This window comes from Microcebus murinus, chromosome 4, assembly GCF_040939455.1.
Source record: "Microcebus murinus isolate Inina chromosome 4, M.murinus_Inina_mat1.0, whole genome shotgun sequence".
Classification (NCBI taxonomy): domain Eukaryota; kingdom Metazoa; phylum Chordata; class Mammalia; order Primates; family Cheirogaleidae; genus Microcebus; species Microcebus murinus.
The window spans coordinates 8,363,815-8,380,171 of NC_134107.1; the positions used below are offsets into that span (position 1 = coordinate 8,363,815).

The 16,357-nt window shown below is 39.9% G+C and overlaps 2 protein-coding genes across 6 annotated transcripts in view; both read right to left on the reverse strand.

The window, feature by feature from the left end:
* ACY3 (aminoacylase 3) overlaps nucleotides 1–16,357 on the reverse strand; it is a 189,597-nt gene that overhangs the window by 132,615 nt on the left and 40,625 nt on the right. The gene's annotated exons all lie outside the window — the stretch shown is intronic.
* The window catches only part of CHKA (choline kinase alpha), a 69,334-nt gene that overhangs the window by 45,513 nt on the left and 7,464 nt on the right, over nucleotides 1–16,357 (reverse strand). For all 5 annotated transcript variants that reach the window (XM_076001685.1, XM_076001688.1, XM_076001686.1 and 2 more), the window contains exon 2: nucleotides 171–282. In XM_076001685.1, the coding sequence (XP_075857800.1) occupies nucleotides 171–282 (112 nt within the window). The remainder of the gene's footprint in view (nucleotides 1–170; nucleotides 283–16,357) is intronic.

Here is a 16,357-nt window from a genome sequence, read left to right on the forward strand (position 1 = left end):
TTAACTTAGAATATAAACAATAAACCAAGTTGTATAGTTAAAGTAAATGCAATATATTTAAATATCTTTAGTAACACCACTAAGGTATTTAAAATCTCTTTCCAGGTATCTTAGGAAAGGTTAAAAATGTTAACAGACTTCCCCCCTCCCCAAGCAGCCTATGAACTCACCATCTGTAAAATTGCCCCGTATAGCCGCAGGAGCACTTTCCGAGGTTCGTCGCCAACCGTGGCTGTGGTATCAGGTAAGGAGCACTGGAACAACATGTTACTGAGGCCACCTCTGTCAGAAAGAAGAGGACACTAAGTACCTATACTTTGAAGGTAAGCTAAATCACTCTTCTTGGATAAGTACAGACAAAAAGTCAGAGTTATATAATAATTATTCTCATCTTAAGTCTTGATTTCTTCTCTCAGGATACTTGGAACATAAATTTTTTATTAACTCCACAGTTTTCAGATTAATTCCATGAGTAACATTAAAAACAGACACATTCCCAATCTATTTTTTCTAAAGTAGAGTTGGGGACGAATTTTTAAAAAAAAATTTTTTTGGCCAGGTGCGGTGGCTCACGCCTTTAATCCTAGCACTCTGGGACGCCAAGGTGGGTGAATCACTCAAGGTCAGGAGTGAGAAACCAGCCTGAGCAAGAGACCCCATCTCTACTATAAATAGAAATTAACTGGCAAACTAAAAATATATATAGAAAAATGAGCCGGGCATGGTGGTGCATGCCTGTAGTCCCAGCTACTCGGGAGGCTGAGGCAGAAGGATCGCCTGAGCCCAGGAGTTTGAGGTTGCTGTGAGCTAAGCTGATGCCACAGCACTCTAGCCTGGGCAACAGGAGAGAGACTCTGTCTCAAAAAATAATAATAATAATAATTTTTTATTTTACACTGCCTGTGTGCACCTTCACATGGCATTTGCCTCTAGAGAACAAGGACCAAAGAGAAATCTCCTCAACACTGGGAATGGGGGGAATCCCGGATGCATCCTTGCCATCTCATTTTTCTAGAATCCAAAATTTCTATCATATTCCCATAATTACCAGGCTAAAATCTTAAGGCAATATTTAAACGTTCTCCTCCAAGGCTTTCCACTTGACATGTGGTTCTAAGATCTATCCCTTCTACGCCAGTGTGAGTAAAATTTGTCAACCAATTCTAACAGCCTTTTCAAAAAACTTGTAACACTAACTGGTTATTGGGACTTTCAGATGAAAATATACCCTAAAGTCATCGGATTCAACTCTGAGTACCCAATTCCCTACATTAAATTCTCTATGTTGAAATACCTAATATTGTTTCCATTTTCTTGCCAGCATCCTGACCGGCACATATGGCCAAAGCTTCAGCATCATCTTGGATGAGAATGAGAGCCACATCCTAAGAACAGCTGAGCAGGTGGCTGAAAGGAGCCTGAATTCCCATAAAACCATGGAGTTGCTGTAACTGCCCAGACCTGGCTACTTCCAGACTTCTTTAACACAAGACAGAAATAAATCTCTATGTTCTCTATTTTAAGCCACTGTTAGCTTGGGGTTTTCTGTTATGAACAGCTAAGCCTAGTACTGACCCAGCTTAGTACCACATACACTTTATTTGTATTTTCTCAATCTGGAAACTCCTCCTTACTCTTCTCTGCTATCTAAAAACTACCTACCTTTTAAGATCAAGTTCAAAGTCCAACCTCCTCAACAAAGCTTTTACCATCCTCACTGTTAGCTCCTTGAAGGCAGAGATAATGTCTAACTTTTAATCCCCAAGGCCCAGTGGCTCCAAATGGTTGGATGCTCAATAAAGATTTTCTAAAAGTAATAATAACCAGCACTACTCTGTCCCACTGACATCACCCTTCTCTAAATACCTAGTTATATTTAATTTAATAACTGGCTATCTTGTATTACTTTCTAATCGGTTTAGTGAGGTAGCCTTGGCTCCCTAACTAGATCGTAAGCTCTCTAAGGGACAGTCCCATCTTCCTGTAGGAAGGCAGCATCATGCTAAAAGAAAGAGCATAGGCTTCAGAGACAGAAAGCCATGGATTGAAATCCCAGTTATGCCACTTACTAGCCATGCAATTGTGCATGTCACTTAAACCTACCTTTCAAATTCACTCCTCTGTAAAAGAGGAACACTTCATTTAGTCATTATGAGAGCTCAGAGTTGTAGATTCCTTGTCCTGCAATGTCCTAAGTTATGGACATGGATTAGCTGATTTCATCCACCCAACAATCCTACAAGATGGAGTTGACATTGATCTCCAGGGTGGATGCTGGTATCACCTTCATTGTACACATGAGAAAACTGAGGCACACAATAAAAATCACATAGTATATAAGGAGCTAAGCCAGGACTCAAATCCAGGCATACAGCTCCCGAGTCCTTGGATTTAGCTACTATTCTGTGCTAAGAGACAAGAGGCAAAGCTGGAGAGCACCAGGTGCCACATTAAAGATGTAGGAGGTTCTACATGGGCTGCAAAGACTACCCACAAAAGAGCCTTACATCAGGACTATTCTATATAAACTTGTATGAAACAAACATCTTACTTCCTTGTCACTGCTATAACAAATTACCACAAACTTAGCGGCTAAAACATCACAAATTTATTATCTTACATTTCTGGAGGTCAAAAGTCTGAAAATAGGTCATACATGGCTAAAATCAAGTTGTTGTGAGGGCCACAAATCAAAAGGATATACACCCCATTCCAGGAAACACATATGAAATAACTGAAAACAGATTCTGACTCAGCTAATGAACTTTTAAAAATAAGGTTACTGGGAGAAATGGGAAGTTAGTGTTTTTATGGGTAGAGTTTCAGTTTGGGAAGATGAAAAGGTTCTGAAGATGGATGGTGGTGATGGTAGCACAACAGTGTGAATGCACATGATGCCACAGAACTATACACCTAAAAATGGTTACAATAGTAAATTCTATGCTGCTTATTTTTGCACAATTTTGATTTATTTTTCTTTTTCTTTTTTGAGACAGAGTCTCACTCTGTTGTCTGGGCTAGAGTGCCATGGCATCAGCCTAGCTGACGAAAACCTCAAACTCCTGGGCTCAAACAATCCTTCTGCCTCAGCCTCCCAAACAGCAGGGACTACAGGCATGCATCACCATGTCCAGCTAATTTTTTTCTCTATATTTTTAGTTGTCCAGCTAGTTTCTTTTCTTTTCTTTTCTGTTTTATTTTTAGCAGAGACAAGGACTCACTCTTGCTCAGGCTTGTCTCAAACTCCTGACCTCAAATGATCCACCCGCCTTGGCCTCCCAGAGTGCTAGGATTACAGGCATGAGCCACTGTGTCCAGACTATTTTTCCACAATTTTAATAAAAAAGAATGAGTACTGACACATGCTACAACAAAACCTTAAAAAACATTATGCTAAGTGAAAGAAGATAATCACACAGGACCACATATTATATTGATTCCACTCACAGGAGATGTCCAAAACAGGGAGATCTAGAGATAGAAAGTGGATTAGTGGTTGCCAAGGGCTGGGGTGGGAGGCAGGTACTGAGGGGCAGGGGATAATAGCTAAAAGGCACAAGATTTCTTTTAGAGATGATGAAACTGTTCTAAAATTGATTATGGCGATGGTTGCATGTAACTGTGAATACTAAAAACCACTTAATTGTACAATTTAAATGGGTGAATTATGTGTGGTATATGAATTATATCCCAATAAAGCTGTTTTTAAAAAGAAAAAAGGTAAACCTAAGGTATGAAACTATTAGAATTCTAGAGGAAAATGTTGGAAACACTCTCCTAGACATCGGCCTAGGCAAAGAGTTTATGAAGAAGTCCCCAAAGGCAATCAAAGCAGCAACAAAAATAAATAAATGGGACATGATGAAACTAAAAAGCTTCTGCACAGCCAAAGAAACAGTTATGAAAGTAAACAGACAACCTACAGAATGGGAGAAAATTTTTGCATCCTACGTATCCGATAAAGGGCTGATAACTAGAATATACTTAGAACTCACGAAAATCGGCAAGAAAAAATCAAATAACCCTATTAAAAAGTGACCAAAGGACTTAAACAGAAACTACTCTAAAGAAGACAGAAGAATGGCCAACAAACATATGAAAAAATGCTCCTCATCTCTAATCATCAGGGAAATGCAAATCAAAACCACAATGAGATATCACTTAACCCCAGTGAAAATGGCCTTTATCAAAAAGTCTCCAAATAACAAATGCTGGCGTGGATGCGGAGAGAGAGGAACACTCCTACACTGCTGGTGGGACTGCAAACTAGTTCAACCTCTGTAGAAAGCAATATGGAGATACCTTAAAGCGATACAAGTGAATCTACCATTTGATCCAGCAATCCCATTGCTGGGCATCTACCCAAAAGATCCAAGGACACTCTACAAAAAAGACATCTGCACTCGAATGTTTATAGCAGCACAATTCATAATTGCAAGGCTGTGGAAACAGCCCAAGTGTCCATCAATCCAAGAATGGATTAATAAAATGTGGTATATGTATACCATGGAGTACTATTCAGCTCTAATAAACAACGGTGATATAGCACATCTTATATTTTCCTGGTTAGAGCTGGAACCCATACTACTAAGTGAAGTATCCCAAGAATGGAAAAACAAGCACCACATATATTCACCAGCAAACTGGTATTAACTGAGTAGCACCTAAGTGGACACATAGGTACTACAGGAATAGGGTATTGGGCAGGTGGGAGGGGGGAGGGGGCAGGTATATACATATATAATGAGTGAGATGTGCACCATCTGGGGGATGGTCATGCTGGAAACTCAGACTTGTGGGGGGGGAGGAGGGGAAAGGGCATTTATTGAAACCTTAAAATCTGTACCCCCATAATATGCCGAAATAAAAAATAATAATAATTAAAAAAAAAAAAAGAAAAAAGGAAGGATTTTTTTTCTTAACCAATTAAAAAACTTGAATGTGTTGGCCGGCTGTGGTGGCTCAAGCTTGTAATCCTAGCACTCTGGGAGGCCAAGGCGGGCAGATTGCTCGAGGTCAGGAGTTCGAAACCAGCCTGAGCAAGAGTGAGACCCCGTCTCTACTATAAAATAGAAAGAAATTAATTGGCCAGCTAAAATATACAGAAAAAGTTAGCCAGGCATGGTGGCTCATGCCTATAGTCCCAGCTACTCGGGAGGCTGCGGCAGGAGGACTGCTTGAGCCCAGGAGATTGAGGTTGCCGTGAGCTAGGCTAACGCCACGGCACTCACTCCAGCCTGGGCAATAAAGTGAGACTCTGTCTCAAAAAAAAAAAGAAAAAAAAAAAGAAACTTGAATGTGTTTATATACAAATAATTTTTCCCAGATTTAAGTAAGACATATTTAAGAAGTTTTTTCAATAATTTACTTAAAAAGAAAAATCAACACGCGTATCTAGGAACGATAAAGCAGTGAGGATCTATTTTCTTAGAAGGCAAATATTAATAAGCTGCCTACCCTAGTTAAGAACAGAAACAAAAGGGAACCCAACGTTCTTGTTTTTCCCAAAGTAAGCTGTGAAGCAGATGGATAGTGTGCAGACAGAAAGAACCAAAACTAGCCTTAACCTTTCTGCTAATCTCAGGGCAGCACTCATCTGCGTAACTTATCAGAATTCCCCTGCCACATCCAGTCACAGCCAACATGGGCTTCCGGCTACCAAGCAACAGAACAGGCATTACATCAGAGTTAAAAGCCCTAGTTTTTCTTCTGGTCACACACTCTCGAAAGCTCAGTCAAATGCAAAAGCAAACAGATGAACTACTGTTCTAAATTGTGTAACTTGATTCAAAGTTTATCCTCGTACTCCTAAAGAAGGAAGGTAGCTAGCTTGGCCAGAAACAAGCTCATGACCCGGAAATCCTTCATCTATTTTGTATTACCTGTAGACTCTGTTGCTGAATAGGCTTTAGTGAATAAACTTTAGTGACAGTCAAAATAAATGAAGCAAGGTCACTGGCATCAATGACCCACACTGTGTGAAACTACCTAGAAAAAATCCGGTTGTCAAGAGTCAATAATAATGTAACTAGGAACAAGAAAATCTGGAGGGAAGAAATGTCACAGAAATGGTAGCAAAAATATAAGAGCCCAATTTACTACACAATTTGTCAAAAATATCCTCCCAAGTAAAACTACAGGAGCTCTCAAGGATTTCAAAGAAGTCTGAAACCACAAACTTTTTGTTACCTGGCATAAAAGCCTTATAATAAATTTATAAAAGTCACAACTAAATATATGAGGCACAAGATATCCACTTAAGCAAAATATCAAATACAGAGACAACAACACATTCATTTCACATTCACCACACTGAAGCAATCCATGACAGGAAGGACACTGAAAAGAGCAGCAACCGCCCAGTGGCAGGAATGCTATTCACCACTCTCCAGACCTAATGGCACAGGCATCACTAACCCATGGTTCTTTAAACAATACCAATGAAATAACAAGTAGTATAAAGAGCTTCCTTTACATAAATTGTTAGTCAGAAATGGAAATAATCATTCTCTTGATAGCCAGAGCAATTAGGCAACAGAAAGAAATAAAAGACATCCAAAATAGAAACAAAGAATTTAAATCGTCCCTGTTTAGAGACATGATCTTATATACAAAAAATCCTAAAGACTCCACCAAAAATCTGTCAGAAGAACTAATAAATGAATTCAAGTAAAGTTGTAGGATACAAAGTCAACATAAAAAAGTAGCATTTCTATATGCTAATAGCAAACTATCTGAAATAGAAATCAAGAAAACAATCCTGTTTACAATAGCTACAAAAAAAATAAAATACTTAGAAAAATTTAACCAAGGAGGTGAAAGATCTCTACAATAAAACTATAAAACATGATGAAAGAAATTGAAGAAGACATAAATAAATGGAAAGATATCCCATGTTCATGGATTGGGAGACTACTGTTAAAACATCCAAACTACCCAAAGGGATTACTGGCTTAATGCAATCTCTATCAAAATAACAATGACAGCCAGGCATCGTGGCTCGCACCTATAATTCCAGCACCTTGGGAGGCTGAGGCGGGAGGATCACTTGAGGCCAGGAGTTTGAGACCACTCTGGGCAACAACAGTAAGATCTTGTCTCTATAAAATTTAAAAAATTAGCCAGGCACTGTGGCTCACATCTGTAATCCCAGCTACTCAGGAGGCTGAGACAGGAGAATCACTTGAGTTCCTTGAACCCAGGAGTTCCAGCGGCTCACACCTATAATCCTAGCACTCTGGGAGGCCAAGGCAGGCAGATCGTTTGAATTAAGGAGTTCAAGACCAGCCTGAGCAAGCACGAGACCCCGTCTCTACTAAAAATAGAAAGAAAATAATTGGACAGCTAAAAAATATATATAGAAAAAATTAGCCGGGCATGGTGGCGCATGCCTGTAGTCCCAGCTACTCGAGAGGCTGAGGCAAAAGGATCACTTGAGCCCAGGAGTTTGAGGTTGCTGTGAGCTAGGCTGATACCATAGCACTCTAGCCCGGGCAACAGAGTGAGACTCTGTCTCAAAAAACAAAAACAAAAACCAATGACATCCTTCACAGAAATAGAAAAAAAAATCCTAAAATTCATATAGAACCACAAAACCAAAGCAATCTTGAGTTAAAAAAAAAATAAAACAAAGCTGGAGGCATCAAACTACCTGACGTCAAAATATAGTACTAAGCTATAGTAACCAAAACAGCATGATACTGGCATAAAAACAGACACAAATGAAACAGAATTGAAAACCAGAAATAAATCCATGCATTTACAGCCAACTGATTTTCTACCACAAGATCCAGCAATTTCATTACTAGGAATATGTCCGAAGGAAATGAAATCAGTATGTCAAAAAGACATCTGCGTTCCCATATTACACCACTATTCATAATAGCAAGATAGGGAATCAACCTAAGTGTCCATCAACAGATAGATAAAGAAAATGTGGTATATATACACAAAGGAATACTATTGAGCCATTAAAAAGAACGGATTATGTCTTTTCCAACAACACGTGTGAATCTAGAGGACATTACATAAAGTAAAATAAGCCAGACACAGAAAGACAAATATCAAATGATCTCACTCATATGTGTAATCTAAAAAAGCTGATCTCATCAAAGTTGAGAATAGTGCTTACCAGAGTCTGGGAAAGAAGGGAAGGGAAGGGGAGATGGGATGAGGTTGGTCAACAGGTACAATGTTACAGGTAGGTACAAGGAATAAGTTCACAGTGTACTGCGTGAAATATGTACAATTACTGTGTGTCAATTATGAACATTACAAATAATGCTCTAATGCCTCAGCACTTACATCAATAACACAGGTTATAAAGATTTCAAAATTCTGATCTAAAGAACTTATTTCAGAAGGCAAAAAACAGAATTTTCACAACAATTTAGAATGGTGGTTACCTGTGGGCAAATAAAGTGAAGAAACCTGAAGCCAATTTAGCAAAATGTTAAGCTTTGATAAAGTTATTTTATTCTTTACCACTTCATACGTTTGTAATTTTTTAAATAAAGAGAGCTTATTTCACATAAAACCATGGTAACCAATACACAATCATTGGAATAAACTATACTCAACTCCTCTTAGAAATCAGCTGACAATTTAGTATACTGATAGAGCTCAGATCACAAACAGCAAGGAGAAAGGGAACTGGTGAAAGATCACAATGGACCAGTCAATGACCCTCTTGTCCAATATCCTCTCAGTCACAATGAGGGATATTTTTGTTGAGGTCTATGGAGATCCTCTTTGACACAGGTCTCGAAAGATCAGTAACATCTTCAAAAAGTTAAACACTGAGTTACCACATGACACAATTCCACTCCAAGGTATATACCCAAGAGAAATGAAAACATATGTCCATACAAAAACTGTACAAGAATGTTTATAATATTATTCATAATAGCAAAAAAGTAGAAATGACCCAAATTTCCATCAACTGAGGAATGATTAAACAAATTGTGCTATATCCATACAATGGAATATTATTCAACCATAAAAAGGAAGGAAATACTAGTACATACTACAGTGAGGATGAACTCTGAAAGCATTATGCTATGTGAAATAAGCCAGTCACAAAGGGACACAGATTATATGATTCCATTTATATGAACTGTCCAGAATAGGATAGAGACATTAAGTAGATTAGTATAATAGTTGCCAGGGACTGGAGAGAGGGGGGAATGGGGAGAGACTGCTAATGGGTATGGGGTTTCTTTTTTGGGGTAATAAAAATGTTCTGAAAAGATAGTGGTGATAGTTGTACAACTCTGAATACACTAAAAACCAATGAACTGTATAATTTTAAAAGGTGAATTTTATAGTATATGAATTAAATTACATCTCAATAAAGCTGGCTTTCTAAAAATTTACACCAGTAATAACTTGCCTTAAATAGTTCATTATAGACTGAATATTAATTTATGTAAACCTATAAATGCCTGTCCATCTCATAATATTAAGCCCTCTGTGTATGATCCATGGCAATCATCGTTTGATTGAAATCTGCTCCCAATTACCAAATATTTCTAATGAAACCGCTAGACCTTAGGAGAAATCAAACCCACAAAAAACACCTCTGGATCTGGAAAAAAAGAAATGTTACTAAGGGCTTTGGAATGAGAAGAGTCACCATGTTTCAAGAAACCTCTCTCGGGTTACACTGTGAGTTTCCAGCTTCCCGTCCTAACTCTATTTAGAGGCGGCACCAATCTCCTACCACTGCTACTGGGGTTCCTTTCCTCTGGTCCTGGCCACATGCTTCTCATGCTTCCCTACGTATCTTTCCATCGCCTTTCCTACCTCCTTTCGGGTTTGATGCCAGTAAGAGAGGGTTCTTATAGCCCGTGCCAGTTTCCCAGTTCCATCCCCTCGACACACACACATACTCCCTTCAACCCTCCTCAAACACACAAAATCCACCACCTTCTCCATTCTCTCATTTCCAGGGTTCCATAATTGAGGAACACAGGCCACTGCAAAATCTGTTTAAGGGAAACATCACAGAATAAAGTCAGGAAAGGGAAGGTTGACCCTCGCTCTCATTCCCTGCCCTTTAACCTCCTCCTACGGACTCACCTCCATGTTCTTCACACTTTCTTGACTTCTGAAAGTTTTAAAAATTATGCTTTAGTAGTTGTGACCACCTGCACTACAGCATCCACTGAAATGGCTTTGTAGCACTCTTTATTGCAAATTTCTAAATGTCACCACTGAACTGGAAGGCCAAATGAAAACACACACACACACACACACAAATCGAAGATGACTTGGAAGAGGCCCATCAATTATTATTTTTTTTTTTTTTAAGACAGAGTCTCAATCTTATTCCCCAGGCTAGAGTGCTGTGGCATCAGCCTAGCTCACAGCAACCTCAAACTCCTGCCCTCAAGCAATCCTTCTGCCTCAGTCTTCTGAGTAGCTGGGACTACAGGCATGTGCCACCATGCCCGGCTTATTTTTTCTATATATTTTTAGTAAGCCAATTAGTTTATTTCTATTTTTAGTAGAGACGGGGTCTCGCTCTTGCTCAGGCTGGTTTCTAACTCCTGACCTTGAGCGATCTGCCCACCTCGGCCTCCCAGAGTGCTAGGATTACAGGCGTGAGCCACTGCGATTGGCCCAATTATTATTATTTTTTTAAGACAAAGTCTTACTCTGTCTCTCAGGCTGGATTGTAGTGCCACAATCATATCTCACTGCAGTCTCAAAGTCCTGGGCTCAAGTAATCCTTCCACCTTGCCCTCCCAAAGTGCTGGGATTACAGGCATGAACCACTGTTCCCATCCATTTTCATTTTTTGTTTTTTAAAGAGATGAGGTCTCACTCTGGGGACCACAGGCAGAAGCCACTGCACCCAGCCCATATTTTAAACAGCATATGAGCAGGAGCAAATAGTAAAAGGCTACAACCGTAACTTCAGGCATTAATTACCTGCCTACAGATATCATACACCACATTACAGAGTCCTAAACTTCATTTTTCACAATCTACAAATGGACAAAGGACAATCACTCATATACTAGATCTGTTTGCAGCCCTTGTTAGTAAAATAGTGTCTGAGAAGGTCAGAAGACCCCTTGAGGATCCTTGGCCTTCTCCACATGATCCTGCTCCTGATCCACGTGCACATTATTTGATCCTGGACTGTGACAGGGTGCAGGTATGCATTTGTCACTAATCCATGGGAGCAACTGACTGTATTTTAGGTTAGATACTATCTTTTGATTTTATTACCTATCTAAAAGATAAGACTGATCAACAGGCTCATAGTTGAAGTTCTCAGAAATTACATTCTTAGCATACTTTTGCACACACCTTATAAGCAATGGGTACTGTTGTAGAGAACTGCTTATCACAAAACATCTAGGCAAAATAAAGAAAGATGAATGCTATATACCGTCAAACCTTAAGTGCACATCTGAGTGAACATGAGAAATAACAACCTACTGTGCTGTAACTAGGTTAGAGAAGAGACTCTGAAATCAGACAGGATTTACCACTTGCTCTTAACTTCAGGCAAGCCACTCAACTTCTCTGGGCCCCCAAGGTTAAGAATACCTCTCTGATGGGCTGGTTGCCTGGAGTAATTGAGAAAAGCACCACCAAATGATATCTGTCTATAGTAACACCCCAATAAATGAAATCTTTTATTATAGTGATTAACTTAAGTAGGTCTAGCATTTAAACTGTTCTGAAAAGATCAAAATGATACTTCAATTAAGACATAACATTATGCAGCTATTAAAAAGAATAAAGCAGTTCACTGAATACTAAAACAATCTTTAAGATATAATGTTCCTTTTTATGCCGGGCGCAGTGGCTCATGCCTATAATCCTAGCACTCTGGGAGGCTGAGGGCGGATTGCTCGAGGTCAGGAGTTCGAAACCAGCCTGAGCAAGAGCGAGACCCCGTCTCTACTATAAATAGAAAGAAATTAATTGGCCAACTAATATAGAGAGAAAAAATGAGCCAGGCATGGTAGCGCATGCCTGTAGTCCCAGCTACTCGGGAGGCTGAGGCAGGAGGATCACTTGAGCCCAGGAGATTGAGGTTGCTGTGAGCTAGGCTGACACCACGGCACTCACTCTAGCCTGGGCGACAAAGCGAGACTCTGTCTCAAAAAAAAAAAAAATGTTCCTTTTTAAATGCACAAAAGTGATCTATTGTATGTACTAAAAGGGAAGAGGAATACATATTCTTACCCCTTGCATGGTGTCTAGCACACAGTGGCTCTCAATTTATGTATTTGTTAAAAGAATGAATATGCCTACATATAAAAATACACGTGTAGAGTCTAAGAATAGTAGTAACAGCGCCTGCCTCTAGAGGGGCACTGAGGGTCAGAGGCCGGGAAAGATTTTCTAGTACAGCCTTTTGTAATGTTTGAACTCTTAATCCTATTATTACCTATTCAGAAAATCTAAAGCCAAAATGAACAAAAATAACCTTTGTTTTTTCCAACTGTCCTCTGTAATCATTTCATAAATAAAAAGAATGCTAAGGGAGGGAGCTATCCCACTCACTGAATTTCACTGAATCATCAAGCAGGTATTAAATACCATCCAAACTACAAGACAATTAGAGGCTAAAAAATAAAATATTTCATTGAAAATCTAAAATCTCTTCACATCTCCCTCTCTTCCTACCTTATGTAAAACTCAGCAAATATAACGTATGTTAGCAATTCAACCCCTTTACTGATCTGGGGTCACCATCATTAACATAAAATATCTCTGTAGGGTGCTAGACAGGTAAGACACACATGAGCGCCCACACACACAAAATGAGAGAGATGGACTCATATTTGAACTGAGTCCAAGGCATACCAGGTAATATTTTTAATTTTTAAAATAATCTGTTCAGGCCGGGCGCTGTGGCTCACGCCTGTAATCCTAGCTCTTGGGAGGCCGAGGCGGGCGGATTGCTCGAGGTCAGGAGTTCAAAACCAGCCTGAGCAAGAGCGAGACCCCGTCTCTACTATAAATAGAAAGAAATTAATTGGCCAACTGATATATATATAAAAAAATTAGCCGGGCATGGTGGCGCATGCCTGTAGTCCCAGCTACTCAGGAGGCTGAGGCAGAAGGATCACTCGAGCCCAGGAGATTGAGGTTGCTATGAGCTAGGCTGACGCCACGGCACTCACTCTAGCCTGGACAACAAAGTGAGACTCTGTCTCAAAAAAAAAAATAAATAAAAAATAAAAAAAATAATAATCTGTTCTGATTTTACATTTTCTCTTAAAAGAATATAGAAATTTTCCAGTAAAGTCAATTGAACCTTTACTGCAAATTTCCTTCCTCTAGTCACATAACAGGTAATAGACTTCCTGAGTACTTTTCAGGACTTTTATGCCCAGGCCTCCTTTTAAGTCCTTTCCAGAAAAAGTCAACTATCTTAGATCTTAAAGCATCTTAGTGAAATTTACCATATTATCCACATCAAGGGCAAACTACAAAACACAAGAACCTGGCAAGGTAAAGAAAAATCATAAAGTTCCTCTTACTTGGCTATTAGGTCACTAACTTTCTTTCTTTCTTTCTTTTTTTTTTTTTTTTTTTTTTGAGACAGAGTCTTGCTTTATTGCCCAGGCTAGAATGAGTGCCGTGGTGTCAGCCTAGCTCACAGCAACCTCAATCTCCTGGGCTCAAGCAATCCTGCTGCCTCAGCCTCCCGAGCAGCTGGGACTACAGGCATGTGCCACCATGCTCGGCTAATTTTTTCTATATATATTAGTTGGCCAATTAATTTCTTTCTATTTATAGTAGAGACGGGGTCTCGCTCTTGCTCAGGCTGGTTTCAAACTCCTGACCTCGAGCAATCCGCCTGCCTCAGCCTCCCAGAGTGCTAGGATTATAGGTGTGAGCCACCAGCCCCCCCCCCAAGTCACTAACTTTCAAATAAGTTTCTTTAACGTTTAGCCATAAAGTACAATTAATTGCTAGGCTTAATGGCAGTCTCCAAATTTTCAAAGAGGGAGAATGAAAATGGTCATTGCCCCCTCTATGAAGCAAATGAGGACACATCACCTGACTTCAAAGGCATACAGCAGCTCACCATTTACCACTGCAGCTGTACTTCACCGGGGAGACCAGGGGTCGCAGGACTGCTCCCCACTGAAACACAGATAACAATAACAACCCAACTGTAACGTGAGCAAGAAAAGAAGGTGGCTGCAGCCCCCCAACTGTGAAAACTTTTCTTCTACCTCACCGCTTTCCAAGTCCTTCAGGATGGGACACCACAGCACAGCTCTTAAACTCATGGTTCCCTCTCCTGCCACAGTGCTGCAGGAGCAAGATGTCATGCTGGTTCCAGACCATAGACAGTGAAACAAAGGCAGCTATGAAAATCCTTCCAACCTACTCACTCACCTTACCGAAAACACTGAATACTGTATCTTGGGTGTTGGCTATGAAAACTATCATTCAAGTTTGCCTGCTCTGAAAACTTCACATAGATTATAAAAATATACCATGTAAAAAAGGAAGTCAAATTCAAGTCAGTAATGTATCAAAACCTTCTTAGCCCTAAGAACAAAGCAAAATAGTCTAGCAGATATAATTTATTCAATCTGTATCATGTGACCCACTTCAAACATACCACACAGCATCTGCAAGGTGGTGGCAGTACACAGTGTTGCTCTTGGACACCTGTGAATACCCAAGGCTTCAAGTTTGTGATAAGAAGTAGTTTATAATTTTGCATAAGAACAAATTTTTACAGGATAAAAAGCTAACGTAAAGGAGAGCGCCTCTGAATGAGTGAGTGAACTAGTCCCTGGGGTTTTTTGTTTGTTTGTTTTTTAAGAGACAGGATCTTGCTCTGTCACCCAGGATGGAGTACACTGGTATGATCATAGCTCACTGCAGCCTCAAACTCCTGGGCTGAAGTGATCCTCCTGCCTCAAACCTCTCAAGTAACTGGGACTACAGGCATGCACCACCATGCCCAACTGATTTATTTTTTGAAGAGATTAAGAGTCTTACTCTGTGGTACAGACTGGTCTTGAACTCCTGGCCTGCAGTGATCCTCCCATCTCAGCCTACCAAAGTGCTAGGATTACACCCATGAGCCACTGCATCCGGCCTTCTGCATTGGTATCTAAGAGTGGCTTCAATGTTTTCAAATCTTTATTCATAGAAAGTAACTTTTCAAAGTTTTGAAGTGAAATCACTTTAGTCCATAGTGGTTTACTGTGTAATATAGTTTTTATTTTAGCAACACATTTGGATAGCTTTACAAATGGCTTGCATCCTTTATTTGTAGACTTGGCAGATCTAAAGATGTTATTTATTTGTTACATTCCGCAGTATCCTAAGCAGGAAACATCCATGCTACAGTGACACAACAACCTAGTGGAATTGCCCAAGGTCTTAAAATATGCCATTTCTAATGTCAAACATCTACATATTTTTAATCATTTGAAAAAGGATTCATATATAGGTAAGTCAGCTGAATGCTCAAGCAGATGATAAGTTTGAAGAACTGTCTGCTCCAGAGAAACCCATAACACAAAGATTTTCATTTGCTAATTAAGATGGAAAGTTATACCTAACCAATTGTATTTTGCTGAAAAGCAAAAAAGCCAGTGAAACCTCTGCAAACCATCTACAGTCACACGCATCCAGTCCATCACATACAGGGCTCAGTTCCCAAGGCTGAGGGCCTGGACCAAGGAGAAAATACAGCAGGCAGCTTAGAAGTTTTACGAGCATCATCATCTAAAAATGACTAGAAAGAGGCCGGGCGTGGTGGCTCATGCCTGTAATCCTAGCTTTCTGGGAGGCCGAGGAGGGCAGATCACTCAAGGTCAGGAGTTCGAGACCAGCCTGAGAAATAGTGAGACCTCGTCTCTACTAAAAACGGAAACAAATTAATTGGCCAACTAAAAATATATTTTAAAAAATTAGCCGGGCATGGTGGCACATGCCTGTAGTCCCAGCTACCTGAGTGGCTGAAACAGAAGGATCGCTTGGGCCCAGGAGTTCGAGGTTGCTGTGAGCTAGGCTAACGCCACGGCACTTTAGCCCAAGCTACAGAGTGAGAGACTCTGTCTCAAAAAAAAAAAATGACTAGAAAGAAAAAATTGGGTATGGATAATCAAAAAAACTGGGGGATATATGAAACACATAACCAGTGTTTCAGCAGAAAAACGATCCCCAAAGTACTGCAGTGAAATGACAGTACTGACAGTATCTATATGTAGTAATTAGAAATAGGGTATGTTAACCCATGGCCAGGAGAGTCAGTTAATAGAACAGGGTTTGAAGTCCAGCCCAGGTAAAGTGCTGGCTCTGTAGAGAATAGCTGTGTGACCTTGGGCAAGTTACTGAAGGCCTCTCTAAGCCT